Raw genomic sequence first — 26,610 nt, forward strand, 5'->3', positions numbered from 1 at the left:
GGATGGGTGAGGTTCACCGAATGTAACTCAGCTGTATATTCCCTTTTTCCTATTTATGTAGGATAGGCATTTTGATAATAATTTGAATTGAAAATAATAAAAACTTCCGCATCTTAAAATGAAAAATCCTTTAAAAAACAGTAGGTCTAGCTGTCAAATGAGGTAGAATTGTTTTCATGTGATTATAATTCCTTGCACACATTTATTCCAGAAAAAGAATGTGATTGCAAAATGACTGTCTAAAAGAGAAAACACTCATGTATGGAAAGTGAGTGAAATTTGGTCCGTATTTTATTAAATGTCTTATGACTATATACAATCTCATCATCATAGTATATAGTGAATTTTTATACTTAATCCAAATTTCTTTTTCTATCATGAAAATCAAGAATTTTAGGTCTTTGCATAACTGTGAAGTTTAAGTACTAATATGCTCTTATCGATGTTACTATGACCTGTTATCATAGATAGTCCACTAAAGCTCTAACTTGTCATCTGTTCCCTTAAATCCTTTTTTTTGTTGTTGTTGAATTTTTGATTGCTATATATATTTGGTTTCCAAAAGCCATTTATCTGCTTCTTTTTTGAAGCACCCAGTTCTTTTTTTTTGTCTTTTTTTTTTTTTTTTTTTTTTTTTTTTGCTATTTCCCTGGGCCGCTTCCGTGGCATGTGGAGGTTCCCAGGCTAGGGGTCTAATCGGAGCTGTAGCCACCGGCCTACGCCAGAGCCACAGCAACTCGGGATCCGAGCCACGTCTGCAACCTACACCACAGCTCACGGCAACGCCGGATCGTCAACCCACTAAGCAAGGGCAGGGACCGAACCCGCAACCTCATGGTTACTAGTCGGATTCGTTAACCACTGCGCCACGACGGGAACTCCCCCTTAAATCCTTTTAACAGCAAAAGTGTAGAATTTTTTTTTTTTTTTTTTTGGTCTTTTTGCCATGTCTTGGGCAGCTCCGGCGGCATATGGAGGTTCCCAGGCTAGGGGTCTAATCGGAGCTGTAGCTGCCAGCCTACGCCAGAGCCACAGCAACACAGGATCTGAGCCATGTCTGCGACCTACACCACAGCTCACAGCAACGCCAGGTCATCAACCCACTGAGCAAGGGCAGGGACCGAACCCGCAACCTCATGGTTCCTAGTCGGATTGGTTAACCACTGCGCCATGACGGGAACTCCCAAAAGTATAGATTTATTACATAGATGTATAACATTAAGAAGTTTTTTTTTAAATTTCACAGCAGAACAGCTTAATGTGTTGAGTTCTACAGGGCTCAGGCTATGGGGTCACATACACACAGGCACACACACCTACATACACAATGAATGTATCAGTTCATTCTACTGCAAAGTTTGTATTGGGTTTGTACTTTTTAAATTCAACTTTATTGAATGCATTTCATATTGATGTGTCTGAAAATCCTCTTTGTGAATATAAGGCCCGTCTTTCATATCATTATAGAGTAAGCAATACCAGCTCTTTCCATTTTCTGCCACAGGGTGTGTCCTTACAAATGGATCATGGTAAAATAACTAGAGCTGAATCACCCTCTGATTTCAGCTGCATTAGCATTCATGTCACAGTCCTGATAGAAACATCTTCCCTTTATAGATAGGCATAACCTAACCTTCCCCAGTGCCCCAAGTTCATTAGCTAAGTTTCCAAGCTAATTGCAGTGTCCTTTTCTTTTTGCTAAAGGACTAACAGTAACAAAAAGTATCAGGCTGTTCCTTCAGCTATCTGAAAATAAAACTGTGCCTGAATTTTATATTTATTTTCTTTGTGTTGCCTAAGGACTAGCTTTCATAGTTACAATTTGGTAATAAGCAATACTTTTATTTAAAAAAATAAAAGAGCGACAGCTTGCTGATTCAGTCAGTCTTGAGAATATTATTTATTACTTTCTACATAGTTCAAATAATAGGAATATAGTTCTCTTCACTGGGACAAACCCAACCTAGACATTTGCATACCAATACAGAAGTAGAGTATACTATAGTATGAAAGTGTAGTATTTTTGCTGAACTAAAACTCATATTTTAGAACTGACATTAGATTTATAAGCTCATTACCATCTCATAATACTTAATATGTCAATTAACATTTTGTTATTTTTATCTGTCTTAAAATAATTCAGTTTATTCCGTGGATTTAAGATTTCAGTTTTGGCACTTAAAAATTTAATTTTTATCTGATTTGATAGTGTTCATGGCACTATTTAGGGTAGAGCCGGAAACAGTTAAGAACTGGGAAGAAATAAAATTAATGATCCACAAGGGAAGAAACATTGCATTTACATTCATAGTCGTGTTTAGAATATGAGCTTTTCTAACAAAAATTTCAGAGCTAGTCAGTGCAATTATCATAAAGTTCATTTTAACTAATTTTAAATGGAGTATTTCTACCAAAATACCACTTATTATGGGCCCAATTACCTGGGCTTTTTGAGTGATACTATGTATTAGTCAATAGTTTTAGGGATCCCATAAGTTATTAGAGATTTTTCTCTTGGGAATCCTATCAAAGGAGTCCAGATTTGTCTCTTTGGAATCCTATCAAAGGAGTTTCCTTCGTGGCTCAATGGTTAACGAACCCGACTAGGATCCATGAGGATGTGGGTTTGATCCCTGGCCTCACTTGGTGGGTTAAGTATCCGGTGTTGCCATGAGCTGTGGTGTAGGTCGCAGACATGGCTGGGATCCCACGTTGCTGTGGCTATGGCCTGGGAACTTCCATATGCTGTGGGTGTGGCCCAAAAAAGCAAAAAAAAAAAAATCAACTTCCCATCATCTTAAATCCCACTCGTAAACTCTATATATGATCAGGTTTCTCCACCCTCTCTCCATAAGAAATGTTGCTAATGTGTAATGAAATGTCTGTTTAGAATGAGTTCTATGAATATATGTTTGTTACTATTAAATGAGATACATACAGTTTAAATACAGAGAGTAAGCCTTTTAATTAAGGCTTAATTTAAATTAATAACAAACTTCAAAATTCTTACAATACCAGTTTATAGAGTGCTAACTTGGCTCTTAAGGTCAAAGTACCCTCACAGAGGGGGTAGTTCCTAAATACATCTTTGTTTTTAAGCAGTGCAGATATTACTGTGAATCAATTAGGTGAACTGGCAGAAGGCTGTTTTGTTAGCATTGTTAACATTATACCTATTGTCTTATGCACTAAAAATAATTTATGTGCTAAGATGATTTCTTTTATAACATAGTGTGGTGAACATGGTCTAGAGCAGAAGATATGAGATCCATGGCCCCCATGTCTAGCTGTGTCATTTATTACCTCTGTAACTTTTAGTCAAGTCATTTAACCTCTGTGAGCCTTGGCCTTTTTTTTTTTTTTTTTTTTTTTCAAAATAGGAATAATTTTAAGTTGTCCTATAAACCTCAGAGAAAGTTTGGAAAGATCAGAAGACATATTATATGGAAAAGATATTATTACTATTTTACACCCTCTCTGCCATTTTACCACCCTAACATTTTCCTACATCCTTCTCCTTTACTCTTTCTTTAGAGATGAAAAGGGAAACCTTCCTTGTGAAGACCTCAGAGGACATATGGTGGGCAAGCCAGTGCATAAGGGATCTGAATCACCGAATTCATTTCTGGATCAGGAATATCGCAAAAGATTTAATATTGTCGAGGAAGATACTGTCTTGTATTGTTATGAATATGAAAAAGGAAGATCAAGTAGTCAAGGAAGACGAGAAAGCACCCCAACTTATGGTAAGAGTTCTTCTCTTACATTGACATAAGAGCATATGTCTGATAAAAGAATCTCAATTGCTTTTCCTAGGCTTTTGGGTTGTGAAAATTATGTGATAGCTTTTGATCTTTATAATTGATCTGTGTCATGTGCTTCCAAGTGGAATCTCAACAATATGAAGCATGTTAAAATTTTTCTAGATTTTTCAAAGATAATCAAGAACAGTAAAAGCATTTTTAGCTCATTAATGATTTATGGAAACCTTTTTGAATCACCTGTAATTTTTTGTGTATCAGGTGTTGCCAAATTGGAATAGTTCAGAATAGCTCAAGGGTTTTTTTTCCCTTCTTTTAAAAAAATGAATACTTGCAATTAACATGACTTGTTGAAAATAAAATTTCCTTATTTCTCAGGTATTAAAAAATCTTTAGATGGACTTTTCTGGATAAAATCTTTTTTCACCTTTTTTTTATGAGAAGCTGCAAATTTTGAATGGATTTTAAATAGAAAGGACATACTGTATTTAAAGCAAAGATGGGAGTTCTCGCTGTGGCTCAGTGGTAATGAACCTGACTAGTATCCGTGAGGTCCCGGGTTCGATCCCTAGCCCCACTTGGTGGGTTAAGGATCCAGTGTTGCCATGAGCTGTGGTGTAGATCACAGACTCAGCTCGGATCTGGCATTGCTGTGGCAACTGCAGCTCTGATTTGATCCCTAGCCTAGGAACTTCCATATGCCGAGGGTTCAGCCCCTAAAAAAAAGGAAAAAAAAAAAGGAAAAAAAGCGGAGATGGGCACAGAGTTAACCATGTCACAAGATTTTTTATCTTTGACTCCTGTTTTTTCCTTGCATGACCAAGAAAGTAACAGTTACAAATACATAAAATTGATATAGTGTAGCTGAAAGATTTGCAGATAAAGTTGCCTAAAGTTAAAGTAGTAAAGAAGAATGAATGGATTTAATTGGAATTCCTTCCTTTCCGGTTTTGGAAATGATCCTTGCTGGTTAGTCCAGACTTGATCAGTGGGTGCTGAGCAGAGGAAAGTTGTTTTTAACTTTCTCTTTCCACCTGCCTCCCTTATTTGTCCACCTTGGCCCTGTGCCTCCCTCTGTGGTCCCAAACAATTGATCTTCACATACCTTGTTATTCACACTTTATTTCCTTATAGCTCTTTGGTAATAATTATGTATGGAAAGTTTTGCCCAAGATGATCCTAAATAATAAGAACCACATGTATCCTACTTTGTGTTATTCTCCGTACCTGTGCTGTAGTATCATAAGAATAAGTAATAATGTCTTTTAGCATAGCCCCTCAGTTGTACTACTCTGGTGGCACTCATTTTGAACTGTCATAAGTTGAAGATATTTGCACCTTTGCTTTTCTCCGCTATTATATTATAAGGCTCTGTAGTATAGAGGCTTGCCGTCTTTGTTATCCCTGCCCCTGCCACCTCACATAAGATTTTTATTTTTGTTCATTCAGTCCACAAATATGTTTTGACAACCTATTATTGGATAGGCATTAATGTGTATCAGCTTTTTTTTTATGTTCCAGAATTTCTTGGATATTTTCTACTTGTATTGAAGTAGATAGGAATGTTAATTTAAGGGGAAATTATAGTCACTAGATGAAGTTGATTATTAATAGCTTTATACAAAATAGTTTACTAGGGTCTTACTGAAATGGCTATGAATTGTTAGTTTCTTCAGACCATAGCTTAAAGCACCTAATGCTATCATGTACCACAAATCATATTTCTTCCAATAAAATAGAACTCTATTTAAATTTTAGAAAATGTTGATGTCTTATAGGTACTTGATATATCTTTATAATAACTTAGGATAAAAGAAATGTATATATGCTTAAAAGAGGGATAAGGAAGTAAAAATGGTTCTTTTACTTTTGATGCTGAAAGGTTTTTAAAAAAAAAAAAAAAAAACTTTTGAACCTGAAATACAGTCTGAACCTTCACTAATGATACTTACAGATACTTCAGTGGAGATTCCCTGGCACGACTTGAAGGTTGTTCCAGGTAACTAGTAGTTTAATGTATTTATCTTTTTAAAATCAGATCTTAAATAATAAAACCTACCTGTCACATACATTCATTTGTGACCATAATTTTCATAAAGATTAATTCATTTGTTAACTCATTCAGCTAATATTTGTTGTGTACATAAAGTCAAGCAGGTTCTGGGGATGCAAAAATGAATAAAACACAGATCCTCCCTGGAAGGCAGATATAACCCAGAGGGAAAAAACAGAGAAGTGGTTCAAAGTATGAACGAAGTGCTACAGTAGCTTGTGGATGAAGCCTCAGAGTCTTCCTGGGAAGTCACATAAATCAAAGTGACATTTATACTTTTTTAAGTGATGAATAGTCATCATCCAAGGTTTCTAAAGGCTAGTTATTGCCACCATATACCTGACACCTTCTCAAACCTGGATCTGAGATCTAAGGGTTTATATAAATCTCCCAGCCCAGACACTAAAGGCCCCCAATACTAGTGACTTCAGACCTTAATAAGTAATAATGGATGACAACATCTTTATTTAACCTATGAAATAATCCCATTACATGGACCCCCAAAGTGTTCTCTCGGATTTAAAAATAATGATAACTGGAGTTCCCATCGTGGCTCAGTGGAAACGAAACTAACTAGCATCCATGAGGATGCAGGTTCGCTCCCTGTCTTCACTCAGTGGGTTAAGTATCCAGCATTGCCGTGAGCTGTGGTGTGGGTCACAGATGCAGCTTGGGTCCCCCGTTGCTGTGGCTGTGGCTGTGGCCTAGACCGGCAGCTACAGCTCCGATTTGACCCCTAGCCTGGGAAATTCCAGATGCTGTGGGCACGGCCCTAAAATGACCAAAACTAAAATAAAATAAAAATATAAGGCATTAACCCATGGAATCCTCGCAACAACCCTGTGAGGTTGATATCAATAGAATCCTTACTTTACAGATGGATTAAATAACTTGCGCAGCTAGTAAGTAGTAGAGCTGTGATTAAGTACGCTTGGATGTTTAGGTACTAGCTAACTAAATACTGTGAGAATAATTTGCTAAATTATAGGCAAATTATTTCCAAAAATTTCATGACTCCTTCCAAATTCAAGCATTTGATTTCAGGCAAGCAGCACTAGGTCTGATTTTGTTCTTTGATATGTTTTGTGTTTTTTGGCACTATAATAGACATACGTTTACATAGACATGACCCATAGGAAAAGATAACTAAATTGAGGGGTATAGTTAGCAACAATGAGTTATGTCCTTTTTAAATCCTAGAGAATAAAATAAGCCTTACTTTCCTAAAAAGATAAACAAGAATGATTTCTAGAAGCACTGATACAGTAGGGGAAGCAACCTAGATTAATGACTGCTAGCATTGACTTTATCATCAGCCCTACTTGGTAATCCTGTTGGCCATCTGATTACTTCAGTGTGACCTTAGAAATGTTACTCTAGGCCTCAGTTTTCTCATTTGTTAAATGAAGGTGATACATGCCTCATAGACTTTTTTGTGAGAATTTAATGACAACACACTGTAAATTGCCTAGAAAGTGCCCAGTAGATGGTAGGCATTTTTTTCACTGTTGTCATTATTACCTAGAGTCTTTAATGTTGCTAAGAGAATAGATCTTGGTGTTTTCACCACAAAAAAATAGGATAACTATTTGAGATGAAAGATATGTTAAATAGCTTGATCATGGTAATAATCATTTCACAATGTATACACATAATATCAAATCATGATGTTGTACGCCTTAACTATATACAATTTTTATTTGTCCGTTATACCTCAGTAAAGCTGGGGGCAGGGAGAAGCAATAAAAGAACTGCAATATCTCAATTTGTAAAAAACTCATAGTATCAGCCATTTAAAATTCTTTGCAGAATAAGATGGGGTGGATAAACAGAGAGTTCAGAAAAATATAAACCATAATGTGAAAACAAAGGAGGGGAAAGGATAGCATTAAATTACTTTAACTATTTGGTCTCATCTGCTCATGCTTCAAAGGCAAAGGTTCAAATTTGATGAGATCAGTTGCTTGGCAACTTTTCAGAATAATATTTCCCACCAGCTTCCCTTTTCACCGTTCATAGACTCCTTGCCCTTGCTGTTCCATCACAGCACATTTCTATGCATAGAAACCTGCTAAAAGGTAGGCACAGGTGGCTGAGTCCCTTTGTGGTTGTGAGTGGTCATATTTTATAAAAATAGGAAGAACATGTATTTTTTACAATAATATTATAGAATAGTACGAGTTTGAAGGAAGTCAGACCTTTTCTGATTTATTGAAAATCTAGAATCTCACAAAAAGCACATGAATGAATGCAAGACTATCATTTTACAAGTGCTCCTAATAAATGTTATTTGTACATACTGTGCATTGAGGGAAATTAATTTCTGTAGCAGTATACCTGAATACTTTCCACTTGAGTAGCTAGGACAAAAGAAAACCAAAGACTATGTCCCTTTTATCCACATGAGTAGCAAATGGCTTGAAGTGACTTAGAATAGCACGATGAAGGACCTATGGGCAGTGATACTGTAAACTGAGTAAGGTTGTGATCTCTAGGTTCCAGGGTCTCATCATATTTCAGCATCACCTTTCTTTGTCTTACAACTTCTTTCTATCTTTTCAGCAATTAAATTGTAGTTGATAGCAATATTTCAAACATTTGTTAAAGGTATACACAATACATTGACACTTCTTTATTTCTAAATGCAAGCTTCTTCTCTTTCCTCTGATTTTTAAATATAAATTATCTTCCTTATTGGGTAAAAGTTCAGCTGACATCTGCTATGCTTGAGAAAAAAGAAAATGGATTCTAAACATAAGAAATTTCTGTGTTTAAGTACAACGTACTACTTCCAAAGCAGAACTGACCATAGAAATAGAAATGAATGAATCAAAAATGTAGAAATATGAGATATGTACTATACTCATAGGAATCCTTATTCCTTTGGACTTATTACATTGCACAAAGACTCCATGTTAGTTAGCTTCACAAAACAATTTCGAATATTAAGCTGATGTGGATAAGGGACCATGTAACTGATGGAAAAGTAGTTCAGCAATATAGTGGCATAGAAATAGAAAATAGTCTGTTCCTAATGTAAAAATTAGAGTAATCACCTAGGGAAGGCACGCTTCTGTAATTTGTATAATTTTACTGATAGAAATAGCAGAGTGTGAGTTTTGAGGTCAGATAGACCTGAATTTGGTGCCAAGGCTTGGCCTTTAATAACTGATTGACTTTGAACTTGAGCCTTAGCCTCTCTGTGCTTTTGTTTCCTTATCTGTAAGATGGGATAGCAGTACTAATAGTGTTTTTACAGGGATTAAATGTGACAACGTACATCAAGTACTTAGCACTGATCTTGCCTCATGGAAAGCACTCAAGAAATGGTGCCTAAATGGCATAATAAATTACTACTGCTCATCAATAAAAATGTACCAAAGATTGTCATGTGCTGATGGATCACATTAACACTTCCTCCTTTCCTGTGAAAGGACTTAGTAAAGAACAAAAAAATTGGAAGTATTCCCTTGGTTTGGTCTCTCTACCTACCTAATAACCAGCCATTAAATCATACCAATTAAAAGAAATATAGAGTTTGCTTGTAAACTGGTTTTGAAAAGTAGAAAGAAGAGCATTCATGTAGCTTATAACACTAGAAACCAAAGGATGGAGAAAATAATATGTGAAATAAATTCAGTAGTTGGAGACTTTCAAAGAAATGAAACCTGGCAAGAGAAGATTGCGCTGAAAGAATTGAAGGTGCTAGGTAATAGATAAAACAGTAAAATTAAGAAAAAGTAACTTTTAATAAAGTTCCAGGATATTACTGTATGGATAAAATGGAGGGGTTACCAAACTAAATCAACAAAGCAGATTCAACTATTAGAGGGAAAAAAACAATCTTCAAATGAATTAACAGAAAGATATGAACTAGGTGAATTAGTGCTTCCCTTAAAGACAAAATTGGAAAGCCATGAATAGAAACCATCAGACTCAGAGATTCTCAACTGAGATCAGCATTGCCCCCTAGAGGACAATTGGCAATTTCTGGGGACATCTGTAGTTGTCATAAATGGGGATAGAGTCGAGGCCCAGGATACTACTAAATATTGTACAACAAATAGGACAGCCCCCAACAATAATGATCCAGTCTAAAATGTCCTAGCTAAATTAAGGAGAATCACTTGCAGACAAATTGAATACAGAAGCAGATATTTATGACTAGAAAAGTCAAAGAGCCCTTGTATGACACCGGGCCGATTGCTTTTTATTCTTTCTTTTTTGTTGTTGTTGTTGTTGTTGTTGTTGTTGTTGTTGTTGTTGCTATTTCTTGGGCCGCTCCCGCGGCATATGGAGGTTCCCAGGCTAGGGGTTGAATCGGAGCTGTAGCCCCCGGCCTACGCCAGAGCCACAGCAACGCAGGATCCGAGCCGCGTCTGCAACCTACACCACAGCTCACGGCAACGCTGGATCGTTAACCCACTGAGCAAGGCCAGGGACCGAACCCGCAACCTCATGGTTCCTAGTCGGATTCGTTAACCACTGCGCCACGACGGGAACTCCTTTTTTTTTTTTTTTTTTTTTAATGGAATGAATCTGGAAAATTATTGCTCTGGAAAGAGAGACCTGCATTTAATCCCACTTAGCTGGGCAGAAGTTGTATAATGCTGTATCTGAGATGACTTACTGTACAATAGGAAACCTAAGCATGACATCCCCTGAAGCAGGAGGGTACCCATTGCCCCTAGATGAAATCAGAATGCATTTTCCCCCATGGGAAAAAGATGCAGTAAATGGCAGCTAGGTGAAATTTAAATAAAGTGGTTACTGTCAGCTTTCAAATCACAATTTGGCTTAAGTTATCTAGCATTTTCCTAAGTGTGTTCTTCAGATCACTAGTTCTGAAAGAGAATCTTTGTAAAAGAAAGTAGTTATGTAGTTAACTAAGATTAAGAAGTTCTGCATATTTTATCCCCCTTTTGGAGATTAATAAGTGCACATTAGCATACTAAAGGCCTTGAAAATCTTGTCGAATTGGGATTAGCTCATTGTTTCCCAAATGTATTTGTACATCTTTTTTGGTTTTGGTCACAAAATACTTATTAATCCTCCCAATGGAACTAACATTTGATGGAGTATATTTTGGAAAAAGCTGAAAAAGACTTACAGCTCCTCTAAAAGATCCCTATACCAATGATAAAAATTTCTTTGTTTTAAATTACAAAAAGCTGACTTACATGATAAGAATTTAGAAAAGCCTCTATTCTTAAGTTGAAGCTTGCCCCAGCAGACAGCTTATTGAATGTCATCTTCATTTTTTATCTTGGAGAAAAGCCATTTTCTAGAGTAAATCTTATTTGTGATAAAAGTCCAAACTAAAGTAATAAGTACTAACTGGAAAGATCAGTGCATCGTGTTCTATATTCCAGGCTCCTCAGAATTACTGGTATCACTGCAAAACAATTTGCTAGAAATCATGGAGGAAATAGATCCCTGGGGATAAAAAATGTCAAGTGTTACATCCAATTTTGTTAAAAGAGAGATGACTAGAAATTATACACTGATTATCTTAATGACTGGAGACATGAGAGCAAATAATTAAAATTATATACAGCCATGTAAAAGTATACCTATGACAAGTTAGCATTGCTTAATAAGTAACACATCATGTCAAACCAATTTATTTTCCAGCTTTGTTTAGGGATGGACAACAAATCCCTTACATCTACAGTTTATGTTCTAATCCTCCATTAGTTTTTTCCTAGCCTTTAAGAATTTTCTACAAGAATTGCAAACTAACTAGGAGGATACTTTTTTTAAAAGCAGTAATCATACATGTAGTGAATTATTTTTGAAAAAAAAATGAATCAAATTTTTTTATAATGCAATGGACTTGAATTCATCACTGAGGCACTGTGATGTGAAAAGAGTACTGGGATAGAAGTTGAAAGTCTATATTCCAGGGCTGATTCCAACACTGATTATCAGTGCAGTCCTCAGAAATTAACTTGGGTGTGTGTGAAGTTTTTCATCTCTACCTTTCTTGATAGCTTTGCTGACTCATGATCCAAAGAGAAAAATATATGAAAGGAATTATAAAGTTATTATAAGATGTCATTTTGTTTCTTTTAAATGAGGTCTTTGATATTGTCTTTTTGGCATTTCATAAGAAAGGGTGACTGTCTTCCATATGTTGATAAGATTTTCAAGACACTGCTTTAGTGAGATTTAAAAAAATAATTTGGTTTAATTTGTAGTTACTTAACTTGAAAATAGAATGTTTTTAATCAGATAATATTTACATGCTCACATCATCTTTCTTTCTCCCAACTGTATTGCTAAGCACAGCAGGGGGCAAAAGAATTTAGCATAGCTCTTTTTTTTTTGACCCACCAGAGCAGAGCCTTCAGGGGAGAAGGCAGAACTCTTTTGCCACTTAGACAGTATTCAAACCATCTGAATCTTTCCCAGTCCTCCCACACCCCTCTAGTGTGGAAGAATTGTTTATATGCATAGTGGCAGCATTTCAACTAAAATAACCTGTCTTTCTGAACTCCAGCGTGTACAGCACATTTGCTCTCTTGGTAGAATGTAATTTGGTTCAAAATATAATTAGCCTTGGAATCAAGTGTTAAAAATTCCCTATAATTTTTGATGCAGTTCATAATTTTCTCCTTCAACAATTTTTATGTTACTCTCCATTTAAAGTCTAGATCACTTTTAGGAAGCAATAGGAAAAATCACAAACAAGATGTGGCTTATTCTTTGAAATGAGATTTTAATTGTTTTTGTTCTCCGTTAGTGCAACTGAAAAGGTTTCAAGTTAATAATCTTTGGGTTTGTATTTGATTTATTTTATTATAAGGCATTAAAGCCAGTACTTAAAGAATCATCACACTGTGGTGTTTACAAGCCATTTTTTCCCAAGCTCTCTTACCCAGAAATGAAGTTTTAAAAATATGGCCTTAGAGATCAAAGTGCCCATTCTTACTTACTTTATTAGATCCAGATATGTTGCCTTTATCCTTAAGAAATTGCTGACTTTCCATTTACTTCAGTTTTACTCCTCTCTAAATGTGTGATTCTGTACCTTAAATAACCTCGGGATGTTTTCCTAGAAATGCAGTCAACCATCTGAAAGTAATTTTTCTGTCTGGTATGTGGGGAGTTTGATGGGGGTATGTGGCATGCTTATAGCTTAACATTCCTTACTGCACTCATTTTCATCAAAATATTGGCTAAAATATTCAGAACAGATGTGTATATGTGTATGTGTATATATATATATATATATTTTTTTCCTCCTTAGACTTTAGAGAAAGCTGCTTTTGTGAGCATAAAATGGTATGTGAGATGTAAGGAGAAATTTCTCAGCCTTTTTTTCTTTCCAACTCTTCAATGTAATAGCGAAGATTACTTATCGGGTGCTGTTTATCACCCTGAAACTTAATGATTTTAACATATTGGGGACAGAGTTTAAAAAGATGGGAATACAACTGAAACAGACAGCAAGTCACTAGTGTTTCAACAGATATCATGGATCGCTTAATATGGGAATGTAATTTCTAGATAAGAAATCAGGAGACAAGACTTCTAGTTCTGGCGTGATTAACAAACAGCTCTGTAAGGCTCAGTTTTTTAAAACAATGAAAGGGATTGGTCAGGTTCTTTAGATGGAAGCAAGGAAGGGGGAGGGGTGGAGATGGGAAGGGAAAGTGAGCGGAAGAGGAAAAGGGAGAGGGAGCGGAACAGAAAGTTGATAGGAAGGAAGGGGAAGGAAACTTTGAAAATAAAAACTAAGGGTATATCTTGGATTCTTTTTGATCCAGTATCTGAGGAAGGTCCCCTGTTTACTTTCTTAACAAGTAATCAGTCAACAAATATTGAGCTGTTACTATGTTTAAGGCACTGTATTAAGTGCTGGAAATACCATGCTAAGCAACAGAGAAATTTTTGTTCCCTCCTGAAATTTACATTCTAGAATGGGGGCAGAATTCATGGAACTAATTTGATAAATACTTATTTGATTAAAACTGGCATGCCATGAAAAAAACTACAAGAGAAAGTAAAAACAAATACAGAGAAATCCAACCTAGAAGAGAGACTATCCCTGAGGAAATGACACTTTTGCTTGGCTCTGAAGGATGCATGTAAGTTTTGGAAGAGAAGAGGAGACAAAAACCATAGGAAGATAGAATCCTGGATGCCGAATGAAGCAAGTGTTTCAAGAAGGAAGTAATCCTCTGTGTTAAATGTTTCAGATAGATCAGAAAAGTCAGGGTTCTGAAAATTGTCTATTGGATTTAGCAACATGGAAGTACTGGTGGCCTTGACAGTAATAGTTTTGGTGGAGTTGAGGGGGCAAAAGTTCAATTGGAGGAGGTTCGAGAGAGAAAAGGAGATTCCACATGTAAGTGAGATGGTACAGTATTTGTTTTTTCGTGTCTGGCTTATTTAACTTAGCATAATGTCCTTTAGTTTCATCCATGTCATCACAGATGGCAAGATTTCCTTCTTTTTATGGCTGAGTAACATTCCATTGTATACATAAACCACATCTTCTTTATCCATTCCTCTGATGATCATCACTTGGGTTGTTTTCACATCTTAGCTATTGTGAACAATGCTACAGTGAACATGGAAGTGCAGATATCTCGAGATAATGATTTAATTTCCCAGAAGTAGGGTTGCTGGATACTGTGGAAATCCTATTTTTAATTTTTTGAAGACGCTCTAATGTTTTCCTTTATATACTTGAAATCTGCTAAGAGAATAGATCTTAAGTGTTCTTACACACATACACAGATTGTAACTATGTGAGGTGAAAGATGTGGTAACTTGATTGTGATTATTTCACAGTATATGTAGATATATGTATATATCTGTGTGTGTATATATCACATTCCACACCTTCAATAATCATGCTGTACAACCTTAATGTGTAACATTTTGTCAATCATACTTCAGTAAAGCCAGGGCAGAAAAAGGAGGAGGAGAGAAATTGGAGACTGAGAATAGAAATGAGACTTTAGGAGTTTTTCTGTAAAGGGGACCAGGGAAATTAAGTGGTAGCTGGGTGGCTATTTGTTGGTGAAGAGAGGGGTGGTTTTTTTAAGACTGGAGAAATTAACAGCATATTTGTATGCTAATGGGAATCATTGGGTAGAAAGGGAAAAACATTGATGCTACAGGAGAAAGTAATGAAGGATTGCACAAGAGATGCTCTTGAGTAAGAAAGAAAGAGTAGGATCTGGTGAACAACCCAGTAATTTGTGATTTCTCTAATGTCTAGTATCCCTTCACCGAAGCATTCAAGAGAAATTTAATAAATACCCACTCTGGGTCAGAATCTTTGCCAGGAACTTTCATAACAAAGATATATAATCCCTAATTCCTGCCAAAAAGTAGAAAAACCTATAAACAGACAAATACAATACAGTATAATTAAAGATTGCATATACCAAAGGCACTAGGAAAGTGCTAAGGGAGCCCAGGAGAGTGAATACTTAACTCTGCCAAAGAGCATTGCAGCATTTGTAACAGCACTGAAAGTGCTTTATTCTCTAAGGAAAAAGTTGGTTTATTATCAAGCAATCCTGTACACTAGTATTAAAACATAGCACTTTCATATTAAAACAGTATTAGATCATTATAAAGAACTCCATAATTGTCAACATGCTTTTTTTTCTTAGTAGAAAAGGTTTATTACAAAAGGATATAGCTCAGGAATAGCCAGATGGAAGAGATGCATAGGGCAAGGCATGGGGGAAGGGCTTGGAGCTTGCATGCCCCACCTAGGCACACCACTCTCCTGGAATCTCCACCTGTTCACCAGCCTGGAAGCTCCCCAAACCCTATCCTTTTTGGTTTTTAGGGAAGCTTCATTGCATGGGCACAATTTGATTAAATAATTGGTCCTTGGTGATTAAACTCAATCTCCAGCCCCTCTCCTGTCTCGAAGTTGTGGGGTAGGACTGAAAATTCCAACCCTCTAATCACATGGCTGGTTCTTCTGGCAGCCTACCAATTAAATTGGGACATTACCCAATGCCCTTGTTTCCAACAGTACATTCCAGTCCTACCCCATCTGGCTGAAGTTACTGCTCTTCTGAATTATCTACTTATTGTTTCTTTGATTTTTAAAATAGTTTTTATTAAATTGTATATGTCCCTTATAATATGCTGTTTAATTTAGCTTGTTCCTGGATTTTCTAAAACTTCTATCTGCTGGCACTCAGGGTTTTTTTTTTTTTGGATTTACAAGGTCATTATTTTATTTTTTTAATCAAAGTATAGTTAATTTACAATGTTGTGTTAATTTCAGGTGTACAGCCAAGTGACTTAGTTATCCATAGTCCATTATATACAGGTTGTTAAAAGAGATTGAATATAGTTCCCCATGCTAATATTCTTTAAATTATATTTAGTTTTCTGTTTGTGTTTAATTGCAACTAAATAGTTTATCATTTTTAAAAAAGCTACTTGCCATTACTTTTAGAATAAAATTCAAAGAAAATCCAAAAGTATTTATCTTTGACCTGTTCTCCATTAGGCTACAGTAAGAAATGTAGTGCACAGTTCCTGCCTCTGTAGAGATCCCAGTTAGAAAGCTCCAAATGTGCAACAGATAGGAAAAGCCAAGTTATAGAATAATAATTTAACTATGAAATACTAGCACAGAGATATCATAAGGCTTATGATAGCATTTCAAATGCACTCTATAATTAATGCTTTCTGCTTAGAGGAATAAAAAATTACTCTCAGAAAGTGGTCAGCAAAATTTTTAAATGGGCTTTTACCTTCATGTTTTTATTCTTGACTATTATTATTAATTGTCATTATGAATTAGTAAATAAAGTATCTAAAGAGATACTTTAACATTTTCCAGATTATTTTTCAGAAATTTATTACTAATTTGTATACAATTACATAGGGATGAGTCCGATGTGTTTAATTTAATAAGCCTGAAAAGGTGATATGAGCATAAAAATACTTTGCATGTATTAATAATAATGTACATTTAAGTCTAGCAATAATGCATGTAGAACTCTTTATTACCAACAACACTAGAGTATCAAACTATAAAGATTTTTTTTTCCAATTGAACTTTGCTGTCTTATGAAAGTAAAACATTGCTATATACAAGCAGTGACAAACATTTCCAAGCTGCAGTCAAAGATCTGTATATTTGGAATTAGAAATAATTTAAGCCATTCTTTATTTTTCAGTTTGCCAAAGACTCTTGTTTATATAAGAGTGCTACCGTCTGTTATTACTTTAACAGTTTTATTAAATCTCTTTCAATATTTTAACAAAGTAAAAATTTATAAAAGCATTTATTTGTTACAACAATCCCACTCCTCTTATTTGTTATAACAGTCCCACTCCTGAGCATATATCCAGACAAAACTCTAATTTGAAAAGATACATGCACCCCAGTGTTCACAGCAGCACTATTTGCAGGAGCCAAGACATAAATGTCCATTGACAGATGAATGGATAAAGATGTGGTGTGTGTGTGTGAACACAATGTAGTACTACTCAGCCATTAAAAAAGAATGAAATAATGCCATTTGCAACAACATGGATGGACCTAGAGGTTATCATACTAAGTAGTCAGAAAGAGACAAAATACCATATGATGTCACTTATACGTGGAATCTAAAATATGCCGCAAATGAACTTATCTACAAAATAGAAACAGACTCACAGACATAGAGAACAGACTTGTGGTTGCCAACAGGGAGGACAGTCGGAGAGGGATGACTTGGGAGTTTGGGTTTAGCAACGGCAAATTATTATATATAGAATGGATAAACAACAAAGTCCTACTGTATAGCAAGGGAACTATATTCAGTATACTTTGAGAAACCATAATGAAAGAGAATATGAAAAAATGTATATATATGTAACTGAATCACTTTGCTGTACAATAAAAATTAACACAATATTATCAATCAATTATACTTCAATAAAACAAATACACTTTACTTTTAAAAATACTTATTTTGATTTGCATTGCTAAAATTCATAGCTTATATAACCAGTAAAAGCGAAAGCTCGATGTCCCATAAAAGTAGTTTTTTTAATGGCCACACCCACAACACATGGATGTTCCCAGGCCAGGGACTGAATCTAAGCCACAGCAGGTGTGGCAACATGGGATCCTTTAGCCTACTCTGCTGGACTGCGGGTCGAAGCTGCACCTCTGCGGTGTCCCGAGCCACGGCAGTTGGATTCTTAACCCACTGTACCACAGCAGGAACTCCAAAAGTAATTATATACATATATATATATTAAATACAATTATATACAAATATATATATAAATATATATATATACACATTTGCTTTTTAGGGCCGTACCCATGCACATGGAGGTTCCGAGGCTAGGGGTCGAATCTGAGCTGTAACTGCTGACCTATGCCACAGCCATGGCAATGCAGGATCCGAGCAACGTCTACGACCTACACCACAGCTCACGGCAATGCCAGATCCCTAACCCACTGAGCCAGGCCAGTGATCCAACCAGCATCCTCATGGATGTTAGTCAGATTCGTTAACCACTGAACCATGAGGGGAACTCCCTCCAAAAGTAATTTTAATTAAAACTTCTTCTCTAAGTTTTTTTTGTCTAATTCAATACATTTTTCTTTTTTTTATTTTAATTTTTTTCCTGCTGTACAGCATGAGGACCAAGTTACTCTTACATGTATACATTTTTTCCCCATGCTTTGTTCTGTTGCAATATAAGTATCTAGACATAGTTCTCAGTGCTACATAGCAGGATTTCATTGTTAATCCATTCCAAGTTGTATCCGATAACCCCAAGCTCCTGATCCCTCCCTCTCCCCCTAGGCAGCCACAAGTCTATTCTCCAAGTCCATGATTTTCTTTTCTGTGGAAAGGTTCATCTGTGCTGTATATTAGATACCAGATATGAGTGATATCATATGGTATTTGTCTTTCTCTTTCTGACTCATTTCACTCAATATGAGAGTCTCTAGTTCCATCCATGTTGCTGCAAATGGCATTATGTCGTTCTTTTTTATGGCTGAGTAGTATTCCATTGTGTATGTATACCACTTCTTCCGAATCCAATCATCTGTCATGGACATTTGGGTTGTTTCCATGTCTTGGCTATTGTGAATAGTGCTGCAATGAATATGCGGGTGCATGTGTCTCTTTTAAGTAATTTTGTTCGGATAGATGCCCAAGAGTGGGATTGCGGGGTCATATGGAAGTTCTATGTATAGATTTCTAAGGTACCTCCAAACTGTTCTCCATAGTGGCTGTACCAGCTTACATTCCCACCAGCAGTGCAAGAGGGTTCCCTTTTCTCCACACTCCCTCCAGCACTTGTTATTTGTGGATTTATTAATGATGGCCATTCTGACTGGTGTGAGGTGATATCTCATGGTAGTTTTGATTTGCATTTCTCTTATAACCAGCGATGTTGAGCATTTTTTCATGTGTTTGTTGGCCATCTGTGTATCTTCTTTGGAGAACAGTCTATTCAGGTCTTTTGCCCAACAATACATTTTTCTTAATTTTGTACTTAATTTTGTACTTTATATTGAATATGCAATATACTTCTGTTTAAAAAAAATCACTCCATGAAAAGTGTTTAAATCTTCTACAAATTTTTCTCTATGGCTTATGATATAACCAGACATATGAAAGGCTTAATTACAGAGATGACCTAAAATACAATGAATATAATCATACATTTCATATTCCGTGCGTGAAGTGTGTTTCTTCTTGTTTTGTGCATATATATTTGACTCCAAACAACCAGTCAGTTCTTCAAACAGCTTTTTTTTTTTTTTCATAGAGAAAGTAAAACAACTGCTTGTTGCTTGGAATTTTCACTTTTCAAAAGATTTTTTTGGTGACCTGAGGAAACAGTGTTAGAGCTGTTAACTGTCTCACTTTCAGTGCCCATGTTGAAATGGAGTTTATTTTAAAAACTAGATTCTAAGGAACTAAGTTGTATGAATTTTGAAAATACAGCATTCGTAACATCAACCCTCTGGAGGACTGATTTCTGCAAAGCAGTTGAACAGACATGACAAAAAGAGACCTTTCAGAAAACCTTTATGCCATCCTAGATGGGCAGATACGTTGACCTGCATCAGCCCACTTAAACTCCCTCTATCAAATTGCAGAGATCTACCCCATAAGAATTTTGGAAACTGAGGTGATGATGTGCACACCTTGAAAGTAACCCATTAAATACTTCATTTGGGGGCTCATTGATAATTTTATCATGTCTAGTTCATCCTCAGACTTTCAAACAGCTTAGGAAAATATACTTAGTAAAGAGTATCAGCATACCTAAAATGCTATAAGGTTGGCACATTTTCCTTGTGAACGTAATGAGCAAGAAGTATCTTAACGGAGTTTTTTAAACTACATGGAGTGTCCATGGCAATTTGATTGTGAAATTTACCTGGGCAAGGAGGGAACTGAAGAGGACACACAGTAACAGAGAGATGCTGAAAGGTGGAAATGTGGGTAGATTAAAGGAGGAAGAATCATTGGACTGGGAGGGCTGTAGAGGGTGTTCTAAAAATACAAAAGGTGGTAGTTGGAAAGTGGGGTACTGGAAAGGGCTGTAGCCTTTGCAGGTGACAAGATTAAGCCTATGACTACAGGAATGGGTGGAGGAGAGAACCTCAAGAAACTGAGAGACCAGAATATTGAAGGGAAAATATAGAAATCACCCCAAATTACTGCACAAGTAGTGTTTGAGTGCCTGGGTTTGAACCATGATACTATACACTTACCAACTGTGTGTCTTTGGCAAGTTACATAACCTGTCCCAGGTTTTTTCATCTGGTAAAATGAGGGTAATAGTATATTTTTCAGAGTTTTGAGAATTAAAGATTTTAATACTTAGAAAACCTTAGACGGTATGTGGCTTATGGTAAATGATATATACATGTTAGTACTGTTGTCATGATCACCATAATCATTATTACTCTTATTACTATGACCCAGTCCCCTGTGACTTTTCATTCAGAATATGTTAAGCAACTGTTATGTATCAGGCATTGTGCTAGGTATCCTTAAACTTTTCTATGATTTTCTTTGGGCTGTTTTGTGCTTCAGGAATTTCAAGTTGATCAGAAATAATACACTGCATCCTCACCAAAAAGTTTGCCTTAAAGCCTATGCCATGGGTTCTGCTTGCTAAAGTAAAATGCCGTTTAGTAAGAACACAGACCCAGAGGGAAGTGGGACAGCCTAAGCAGTGATTACTCAGATCTGGAAACTAGAGTTCACAATAGCAAAAGCCATGTTTGGGGGCAGACCCAGCTATAGGATGTATAAGAGAATCTCGCCATGTTGCTGAAGCATGGTGAGGTCCGAAAAGCAGATAGGAGTTAGGAGGCAGTGAAGATGGGAAGTTATTACTGTGGTGTTCTAACATGAAATCATGTTCTGGAAGCAGGTTAAACACAAGGGGCTCCTATCTTGGAGATTGGCTATTAAGATAAAGACACTCGGGCATTGACGAATATGACAGAGATCCAGTTATTGAAAACGAAGTCTGAGTTCCTGTTGTGGCTCAGTGGGTTAAGAACCCGACATTGTCTCCGTGAGGATGAGGGTTTGATCCCTGGCCTCAGTAGGTTAAGGATCCAATGTTGCTGCAAGCTGCAGTATGGCTGTGGTGTAGGCCAGCAGCTGCAGCTCTGATTTAATCTCTAACCTGGAAACTCCCATGTGCCACAGGTGCAGCTGTAGAAAGAAAAAAACAAAAACAAATTAAAAAAAAAAAGAAAAAGAAAATGAAGTCACTAAAATAATGATCCTCTTTGTAAAGGACCACATTCTTAAAGTCTGGGGCTCCTAAGAGAGCAAACCTAGGCTCTTCATTATTATATATAAAAAGTGCCATAAGTTTACATTATCACCTGGCCATTTGCCACAGGCAGTTTCACCTTCTGGCTCAAAACACACATATTTTTCATCTTCACAAATGCTAACCATAATGTTGCATATGAGTGAGTGTGTTTTGCAGACTGTAGCTAAAAGTCAGTTTAAGTTTGAGCGGACATGGGGAAGAAAAACAATGTGATGTGAATTTTGTTCTCTGTGTTTAGGCAAGCTACGACCTATATCTATGCCAGTGGAATATAATTGGGTGGGGGACTATGAAGATCCAAATAAGATGAAGAGAGATAGTAGAAGAGGTAAGTGTTCTAGAATTTCAGTGTAGGCTGGGTTGTTACAACGAAAAGCAAATTTAAATGTTTTTTTAAATAGGATGTTATGGCTTCAGTGGAAAACTGTTCATTCTCTCATTGACTTTATGATACACCTAAACCAACTCAGACCAACCTTTAACTATCTCAATCTCTTATTAAGTAGATATCTTCTCTGAATGCCTCCTAAGGGATTCAGGGTAGATAAGTACACTGTAAAAAATTAATATCTGATTGGTATTTGAAAGTTAATACTTAGAAAACAAGGTCAGAAGTGTGAAACTGCATAAAAGAATTACATTCAGCAAATAGGAAGAGTTTGTGATCATTCCCCATTGGTCCGCAATGCATCTTCGTTACTTTTGTATTGATATAACCTTAAATTGAGCTTTGAAGCACATGGGTAAAAGCTAATAGAAACTGGGCCAGTGACTCTAATGAAAACCATATAAAAATGGAAAAAAAACTGCTTTGCTTTTTTTCTCTTCTGTTTGCTGTTCAGGGTTATCTTCTTACTTGGGGGTGGGCTACACTTGAAGTATCTTCCAAAAGTAAGTTTTTATGTTCACTTATCCTGCTATTGAGATGAGCAGTAAAGAGAGCAACTGGAAGTCTCACTGCTAAACGGGATTCAGCCAAGTGTGGATATGGTGGGCCCAGTGGGTCATGCTGCTACTTCCATTTTCTGAAATGAGATCTATAAGGTTGTAGATGAAAAAGAAAATAAAACAAAGCAAAAAACTTCATAGAACCTAAACTCACTAAGTTTCCCTTAGAGTATGTTTAACTCATTTGCTTATTATTTCTAGTCAGTGTGCAGAATTTATTTCATTAATGTACAGATCCACAGAATACACAGGGGTAAGCAAGCAAGAATATTTGCTTCTGGAGTTCCCGTCGTGGCTCAGTGGTTAACGAATCCGACTAGGAACCACGAGATTGCGGGTTCGATCCCTGGCCTCGCTCAGTGGGTTAAGGATCCGGAGTTGCCGTGAGCTGTGGTGCAGCTCGCAGACGCGGCTCGGATTCCGCGTTGCTGTGGCTCTGGTGTAGGCTGGCGGCTACAGCTCTGATTGGACCCCTGGTCCGGGAACTTCCGTAAGCCCTAGAAAAAGGCAAAAAGACAAAAAAAAAAAAAAAAAAGAATATTTGCTTCATTGGTCTCCTGAACACTTGTTTTATAGAGCAAGCTTTGCTGAAAATGTTGGTAAATATAGGGACATTGACAGATTCCTTGACATCTATGTATTCACTCCATTTTCCAAACTTCAGTTTCTAACCTCATCTGTTTTATAGAATTAATCAAGAAAAACGTAACAAGAGAAACACATATGCTATCTCTGTCACTCTTTTGGGACTTGATATGATAGTGATATCTTGGGGGGAAAAAAAGCCTTATGAAGTACCAAGTACTGGCTGTCAATTTAAGCATAGATTTTATGAACTAAAGTTTCTTCATTATTGGTCCATAACGAGAGCTTTAACTTTTCCAAGGATGCATTCTAGCTTGCCAGAGGTCAGTATTTGTCATTAAATTTTAGCAGAATCTCCCTGGGGGAGCTCGTTAAAAATTTTATGAGTCACATACCCAGAATTTCTGGTTTAAGTTCCATAGGTGCTTCTGATATAGTTGGTTCAGAGCTAAAACTTGAAGAAATAATCTATAGGCTATCTATTTCCTATTGCCCTGTGATCCCAAATAATTAAGATCCTCTATAGTTTCATTGCAAAGTTATTTTATAAATGAAATCAAGTTACATTTCTGAAATGAAATCTAATAACACAGTTAAGAAAGAATGGGAAGTTTGGAATACTTGCATATTTACATTTGTATATTTATCTTTTTTTGTATAGAAAACTCTCTACTCCGCTATATGAGCAATGAAAAAATTGCTCAAGAAGAATACATGTTTCAGAGAAACAGCAAGAAAGACACAGGGAAGAAGTCTAAAAAGAAGGGGGATAAGAGTAGTAGCCCGACTCACTATTCGTTGCTACCTAGTTTGCAAATGGATGCACTAAGACAAGACATCATGGGCACGCCTGTGCCAGAGACCACACTGTACCATGTAAGTAAAATTTCAAAGACTCTATGATAATGCTTTTATTGGCAGACTAGCAAATGACTCTTTGGGATAAATTCCAGATTATTTATTTTTATCCTCTTTTTGCCAGATTTTGACAGAAGATCCTAAATTTAGTTTTTATGCCCTTTAAAAATGATGGTTTATTGATTTGTTCTTCAGTGCATATTATATGTTCAGTGAGTTCATATGTTGTAGCAGGTTATATTTTTAATGAAATAAGTTAATATGCAAGGAATTGATGGAGAATAATTAATTAGCTGATCAATCATTCATGTGAGAGTACACAGTAAATGAAGAGCTGTAGAGTTCAACATTAAAGATAGGATGTTTAATATATTCATGATTTCATTGTAAAATGAGCATCTTCTATGCACTAGACAGGGAGTATAGTGCTCAAGGTCAAAATGGAAGACATAGCACACCACTATGTGGTAAGAAAGACACACAAGAATCCCAGTACAGTGTGTAATGGGTGGGTGCAAGAAGTGGAGGAGGACCCTAGGAGAAGAAGGGCCTTCTTGGGAAGTAAGAAAAGCCTTCAGAATGGGGAGCACTTGGGTGAAGAGTGAAAGCTGAGTAGCACTATTTTGTGGGAAGGCACATGGAGGTTTGCAACAAATGTGTGCCAGTATGGCATGTTCCAGGGACTTCATGTGGCTCAGAATTACTGGTTCATTCAAAACTGAGGAAAAGCATGTGAGAAGGGGCAGTAGATGGGCCCCTAGAGAGGTAGGCAGGGCTTAGATCCGGAATTTTGTGTATTTAGGCTCTTTTCTGCAGTGGTCAAGAGCAACTGGAGAATTTTGACCCTGGGGACTTGCCTGATGAGATTGGCCTTTAGGATCTCACTGGTGCAGAGCGTGAACGAAGAGAGATGAGGCTAAAGGCAGGGTGGTTAAGCCCAAGCTAGATGGATAATGAGAAACTAGGACAATGGCTGTGTGGAGGCTGAGAATCTTGTTAGCCAAAACATTCGATTCACAGAATCAAACCAATTTTATGACATTTTGGTTGAAAGGGAGTTTGATGTGCGAATGGAACTATAGCTTCTTATAAGAAGCCCTTGAAAAGCATGGGCTGGGGGGTTTTAAATAATTTGAACAACTATGCTTTGTGTTCACAGTATAAAAAAAAATACATTTTTTCTGCCACTTCTGTAGAAGGTAGACTATCTCGATACAGTCTATAGGATGTGAAAGTTAGTAACTTACACTTGAGTTGCTTTTCTGAGTTTATCTATTCAATCACCCAGTTGCTTATCCTATAGTTCTCTCATAAAACTAAAGTGTAAAAAAATATTTTCACTTATTTGAGTTGAAGTAGGAGTGCAGTTAGCACCCATGGGTGCTCATTCTCAAACTTCTCCTGTCCCCAGTTACATACCCCTAACTTGTTCCTCTCCAAGAGAATAGTGCCCGTATCAAAACCTGCTACTTTAAATAACTGACAAATCAGGCTATTGTTTTTTCCACAGACATTTGCAGTCCTTCTGAAGTCAATACTCAGAGCCGTATGACGAGGGCCACCTTTGCTACCATTGGTCAGAAATGCCGAGCTGTCCCTAGAATCTGGTGTTTTAGTCAGAAGTAATAAAGATCTAAACATGAGAGACAGCTGGCCTATTCGAGAGGGAAGTTGGTAGTGAGAGATGAGGCTAGAGAGGGCAGAAGAGGCCACTTCACCAGAGCATGTAAACTACTAAAGGGTTTGGGTTTATCCTAAGACGAGTGATAAGCCATTGAAGGCTCATTTAAACACTCAGCCTGTGTCACTCTGTTGTGCACATCCGGACAGGAGTATACTGTGTGAGGTGAGGAAGGAAAATAACTGAGTCTTGTGGACTTTTGAGGAATTAAACTATGGAAGAGAGTAAAGGGTGAAACTGTTCGTCAGGACTATAGTGAGTATTGTCTTGGAGTATAAATTGTTACCACCTTTCTGAAAGGCATTGTTTAGTTAAATATATCAAGAACCTTCTAGAAGTTTATTCCAAGACAGAAATCTGAGCCAACTTTAACTTCCTACTTTTATTCCATGTCCTAAGTCTATAACATGGTATTTCCTAGATAAATGATATTTATCCCAGCGAATTCCTGACAGAGGGACAGCACGGGGTAAGGAATATTGTTAATCAGAGAGGAAGTCCTGCCATGTAACACTGACCCACTAATTTCATAGTGAAAGGCTGCACATCTTCTAATTCTATTCCCTGGTTTAAAAGAAGCTAAATAATTGTTATCCCCAGAATGCATGTTAAATGCCTATAACCAGTGTTCAAAAAGAAAAAACACCGATTGGTGGGTTTTTTATTAGACTCTTAAATTCCTTTGAGGACCTTACTTGGATTTATTTAGTACTTTCACAGTTATCAAGGGAGTTTCCACATTTGTTGTCTTTTGAACCTCACAACAACTGTATTTCCAAATGATAAAACTCAAATTCAGAAAGGTTAAGTGATTTATCCAAAGCTGTATTGCAAAATAATGGAAGAGTAAGGACCAGAACCCAAATCATCTACTGCAGAGATCTCTTCACACTCTGTCCTGGTCCTCC

General features: G+C 36.6%; 1 protein-coding gene across 8 annotated transcripts in view; it reads left to right on the forward strand.

Moving 5' to 3' along the window:
- CNKSR2 (connector enhancer of kinase suppressor of Ras 2) overlaps positions 1-26,610 on the forward strand; it is a 278,229-nt gene that overhangs the window by 166,516 nt on the left and 85,103 nt on the right. For 4 of the 8 annotated variants that reach the window (XM_047764937.1, XM_047764939.1, XM_047764942.1 and 1 more), the window contains 3 exons: positions 3,535-3,746; positions 21,869-21,958; positions 23,825-24,039. In XM_047764937.1, coding sequence (XP_047620893.1) covers positions 3,535-3,746; positions 21,869-21,958; positions 23,825-24,039 — 517 coding nt within the window. The remainder of the gene's footprint in view (positions 1-3,534; positions 3,747-21,868; positions 21,959-23,824; positions 24,040-26,610) is intronic. The other 4 variants (XM_047764938.1, XM_047764940.1, XM_047764943.1 and 1 more) reach the window with 1 other exon arrangement.

Source organism: Phacochoerus africanus, chromosome X (assembly GCF_016906955.1).
Source record: "Phacochoerus africanus isolate WHEZ1 chromosome X, ROS_Pafr_v1, whole genome shotgun sequence".
Classification (NCBI taxonomy): Eukaryota; Metazoa; Chordata; class Mammalia; order Artiodactyla; family Suidae; genus Phacochoerus; species Phacochoerus africanus.